At 53.7% G+C, this 5,228-nt stretch overlaps 1 protein-coding gene across 1 annotated transcript; it reads right to left on the bottom strand.

Moving 5' to 3' along the window:
- Positions 1–2,212: 2,212 nt before the first annotated feature.
- Positions 2,213–2,443, bottom strand: ETH_00010405 (uncharacterized protein; the record flags this gene model as incomplete). Its single annotated transcript, XM_013379091.1, has 1 exon — positions 2,213–2,443. A coding segment is annotated over one exon (231 nt), but the record flags the coding sequence as incomplete, so codon positions are not given.
- Positions 2,444–5,228: the final 2,785 nt, after the last annotated feature.

The raw sequence follows: 5,228 nt of genomic DNA, 5'->3' as shown, positions 1-5,228 counted from the left end.
CTCCGTTTCACGCTTTTCGCAAAGCACTTCCAACACACATCCTGCATGTTTGCCCAGGTTTTCAAAGCGCTTGGCTATGGTGTGTGCGAGGCAGGAAACAACACAATGCGCAGCACTCTCTTGACCCTGCCAACAAACGCTACTACTGCCAGATAGCCTCCAGGTGTGGCAAAACTCTTGCTCACTTGCCACAGAATAATACACCCCGATGGCTCAACACCAACTGCAATGTGAACGACTTCGGAACAGCTATGCTCTTCGATGCGTCACTTCACGTTCCTCCTACTCACCGCGCCCAATACCAAACTCAATGACGGGACTTGAGCGCTCGGTCTTTAGGCCGAGCGCTCACCACTCGTTGTTGAGTTTTGCGTCGCCTGACGCGTGCAGCGCACACCCCAAGCTTGCAGCGTGCATTCGCAGACGCCTAGCAGACATGCCCAAATGCTCTTTTGCTTTCGCAACCACCCGATGGCACTGACAAAAACGCCGCCGCACGACTCGGCGCCAACGTTCTCTGGCCCGCCTTCCCTCCACGGCCACCAACTCGTTTACACCGAACAAACACACACCTTATTTCTGCGAGCCGTGCTTCATGTGCTACTAAACTCTACCCTCAAACACCATCCAAACCAGGCACAACACAACTAAATGCGCAGGAATTTCTCCCAAGCAAGAACAAGATGGACGCAACGCTTGATATTGCTTAACAGAAGGTCCCCACCTCAAACAGCGAAGCACCTCGGCCGGCTTCATCGCAGCTCATCTCCAGTGCAGTCACGTTTATGAAATCTTCCTGTTTCGTGACGAAACCGCCCACGAACAGCGCTACCCCTGTAAATTCCATGGCGCAGAATACCCACTCAAGCCCTGAGCGCTGGCACGCTCCCAAAGCCAGACACCGCCTCTTCCAGGGCACTGACAAGCAAAGGCCTATTCCCTCATTGCCAGCCATTGAATCAGTCTGCAGGTCATGGTACCAACGTTGGCGACACCAAATGAACTGCACTTCATCTTCTAGTCCCGGGAATCCAAAAAGTGACCATCACTTCGTCTTCACCTACCGACTGCATGCCATCGAGGAACTCTCGCATGCCGAACGAACAAATCGAAGAGGTCACACTCCACAAAAAACACCCTGCCTCCGCACAAACGACCAAGCTCGTATCGCCATCCTATTCACAGACACGTGATGCATTTCTCATTAGCCACAAGTTTCCCTGCAAGGCTTCGTGCAAGCTACCCTGTAATTCTACGCACATCTAAAACTGCCAGTAGCCTACGCGTTGCGGCTAGACCACTCGGACCTGTCGCACCGTTCTTCTCCGCAGGTGCCACACACACAACCGCAATCTACTCCTTTCGCGACGGTGTGTGCACCTGTTCCTTTTGTGGCTGCGTGAATCTTGCATGCAGTGTGCCAAGCAATGCTGCATGCAGTCGAAGCCGTTGTGGCGCCGCTTCTCAACGCAAACACTTCAAACGTGCCTCCGTTTCACGCTTTTCGCAAAGCACTTCCAACACACCTCCTGCATGTTCGCCCAGGTTTTCAAAGCGCTTGGCTATGGTGTGTGCGAGGCAGGAAACAACACAATGCGCAGCACTCTCTTGACCCTGCCAACAAACGCTACTACTGCCAGATAGCCTCCAGGTGTGGCGAAACTCTTGCTCACTTGCCACAGAATAATACACCCCGATGGCTCAACACCAACTGCAATGTGAACGGCTTCCGAACAGCTATGCTCTTCGATGCGTCACTTCACGTTCCTCCTACTCACCGCGCCCAATACCAAACTCAATGACGGGACTTGAGCGCTCGGTCTTTAGGCCGAGCGCTCACCACTCGTTGTTGAGTTTTGCGTCGCCTGACGCGTGCAGCGCACACCCCAAGCTTGCAACGTGCATTCGCAGACGCCTAGCAGACATGCCCAAATGCTTTTTTGCTTTCGCAACCACCCCATGGCACTGACAAAAACGCCGCCGCACGACTCGGCGCCAACGTTCTCTGGCCCGCCTTCCCTCCACGGCCACCAACTCGTTTACACCGAACAAACACACACCTTATTTCTGCGAGCCGTGCTTCATGTGCTACTAAACTCTACCCCCAAACACCATCCAAACCAGGCACAACACAACTAAATGCGCGTGAATTTCTCCCAAGCAAGAACAAGATGGACGCAACGCTTGATATTGCTTAACAGAAGGTCCCCACCTCAAACAGCGAAGCACCTCGGCCGGCTTCATCGCAGCTCATCTCCAGTGCAGTCACGTTTATGAAATCTTCCTGTTTCGTGACGAAACCGCCCACGAACAGCGCTACCCCTGTAAATTCCATGGCGCAGAATACCCACTCAAGCCCTGAGCGCTGGCACGCTCCCAAAGCCAGACACCGCCTCTTCCAGGGCACTGACAAGCAAAGGCCTATTCCCTCATTGCCAGCCATTGAATCAGTCTGCAGGTCATGGCACCAACGTTGGCGACACCAAATGAACTGCACTTCATCTTCTAGTCCCGGGAATCCAAAAAATGACCATCACTTCGTTTCCACCTACCGACTGCATGCCATCGAGGAACTCTCGCATGCCGAACGAACAAATCGAAGAGGTCACACTCCACAAAAAACACCCTGCCTCCGCACAAACGACCAAGCTCGTATCGCCATCCTATTCACAGACACGTGATGCATTTCTCATTAGCCACAAGTTTCCCTGCAAGGCTTCGTGCAAGCTACCCTGTAATTCTACGCACATCTAAAACTGCCAGCAGCCTACGCGTTGCGGCTAGACCACTCGGACCTGTCGCACCGTTCTTCTCCGCAGGTGCCACACACACAACCGCAATCTACTCCTTTCGCGACGGTATGTGCACCTGTTCCTTTTGTGGCTGCGTGAATCTTGCATGCAGTGTGCCAAGCAATGCTGCATGCAGTCGAAGCCGTTGTGGCGCCGCTTCTCAACGCAAACACTTCAAACGTGCCTCCGTTTCACGCTTTTCGCAAAGCACTTCCAACACACCTTCTGCACGTTCGCCCAGGTTTTCAAAGCGCTTGGCTATGGTGTGTGCGAGGCAGGAAACAACACAATGCGCAGCACTCTCTTGACCCTGCCAACAAACGCTACTACTGCCAGATAGCCTCCAGGTGTGGCGAAACTCTTGCTCACTTGCCACAGAATAATACACCCCGATGGCTCAACACCAACTGCAATGTGAGCGGCTTCGGAACAGCTATGCTCTTCGATGCGTCACTTCACGTTCCTCCTACTCACCGCGCCCAATACCAAACTCAATGACGAGAGTTGAGCGCTCGGTCTTTAGGCCGAGCGCTCACCACTCGTTGTTGAGTTTTGCGTCGCCTGACGCGTGCAGCGCACACCCCAAGCTTGCAGCGTGCATTCGCAGACGCCTAGCAGACATGCCCAAATGCTCTTTTGCTTTCGCGACCACCTGATGGCACTGACAAAAACGCCGCCGCACGACTCGGCGCCAACGTTCTCTGGCCCGCCTTCCCTCCACGGCCACCAACTCGTTTACACCGAACAAACACACACCTTATTTCTGCGAGCCGTGCATCATATGTTTCTAGACTCTACCCTCAGGAACCATCCCAACCAGGCACAACACAACTAAATGCGCGTGAATTTCTCCCAAGCAAGAACAAGATGGACGCAACGCTTGATATTGCTTAACATAAGGTCCCCACCTCAAACAGTGAAGCACGTCCGCCGGCTTCACCGCAACTCATCTCCGGTGCAGTCACGTCTATGAAATCTTCCTGTTTCATGACGAAACCGCCCACGAACAGCGCTACCCCTGTAAATTCCATGGCGCAGAATACCCACTCAAGCCCTGAGCGCTGGCACGCTCCCAAAGCCAGACACCGCCTCTTCCAGGGCACTGACAAGCAAAGGCCTATTCCCTCATTGCCAGCCATTGAATCAGTCTGCAGCTCATGGCACCAACGTTGGCGACACCAAATGAACTGCACTTCATCTTCTAGTCCCGGGAATCCAAAAAATGACCATCACTTCGTCTTCACCTACCGACTGCATGCCATCGAGGAACTCTCGCATGCCGAACGAACAAATCGAAGAGGTCACACTCCACAAAAAACACCCTGCCTCCGCACAAACGACCAAGCTCGTATCGCCATCCTATTCACAGACACGTGATGCATTTCTCATTAGCCACAAGTTTCCCTGCAAGGCTTCGTGCAAGCTACCCTGTAATTCTACGCACATCTAAAACTGCCAGCAGCCTACGCGTTGCGGCTAGACCACTCGGACCTGTCGCACCGTTCTTCTCCGCAGGTGCCACACACACAACCGCAATCTACTCCTTTCGCGACGGTGTGTGCACCTGTACCTTTTGTGGCTGCGTGAATCTTGCATGCAGTGTGCCAAGCAATGCTGCATGCAGTCGAAGCCGTTGTGGCGCCGCTTCTCAACGCAAACACTTCAAACGTGCCTCCGTTTCACGCTTTTCGCAAAGCACTTCCAACACACCTTCTGCACGTTCGCCCAGGTTTTCAAAGCGCTTGGCTATGGTGTGTGCGAGGCAGGAAACAACACAATGCGCAGCACTCTCTTGACCCTGCCAACAAACGCTACTACTGCCAGATAGCCTCCAGGTGTGGCGAAACTCTTGCTCACTTGCCACAGAATAATACACCCCGATGGCTCAACACCAACTGCAATGTGAACGGCTTCGGAACAGCTATGCTCTTCGATGCGTCACTTCACGTTCCTCCTACTCACCGCGCCCAATACCAAACTCAATGACGAGACTTGAGCGCTCGGTCTTTAAGCCGAGCGCTCACCACTCGTTGTTGAGTTTTGCGTCGCCTGACGCGTGCAGCGCACACCCCAAGCTTGCAGCGTGCATTCGCAGACGCCTAGCAGACATGCCCAAATGCTTTTTTGCTTTCGCAACCACCCCATGGCACTGACAAAAACGCCGCCGCACGACTCGGCGCCAACGTTCTCTGGCCCGCCTTCCCTCCACGGCCACCAACTCGTTTACACCGAACAAACACACACCTTATTTCTGCGAGCCGTGCTTCATGTGCTACTAAACTCTACCCTCAAACACCATCCAAACCAGGCACAACACAACTAAATGCGCAGGAATTTCTCCCAAGCAAGAACAAGATGGACGCAACGCTTGATATTGCTCAACAGAAGGTCCCCACCTCAAACAGCGAAGCACCTCGGCCGGCTTCATCGCAGCTC

This window comes from Eimeria tenella, genomic scaffold, assembly GCF_000499545.2.
Source record: "Eimeria tenella Houghton genomic scaffold, Eth_scaff141, whole genome shotgun sequence".
NCBI lineage: Eukaryota > Apicomplexa > Conoidasida > Eucoccidiorida > Eimeriidae > Eimeria > Eimeria tenella.
Note: the sequence above shows the minus strand (reverse complement) of the source record. Positions and strands in the feature narration are given on the sequence as shown.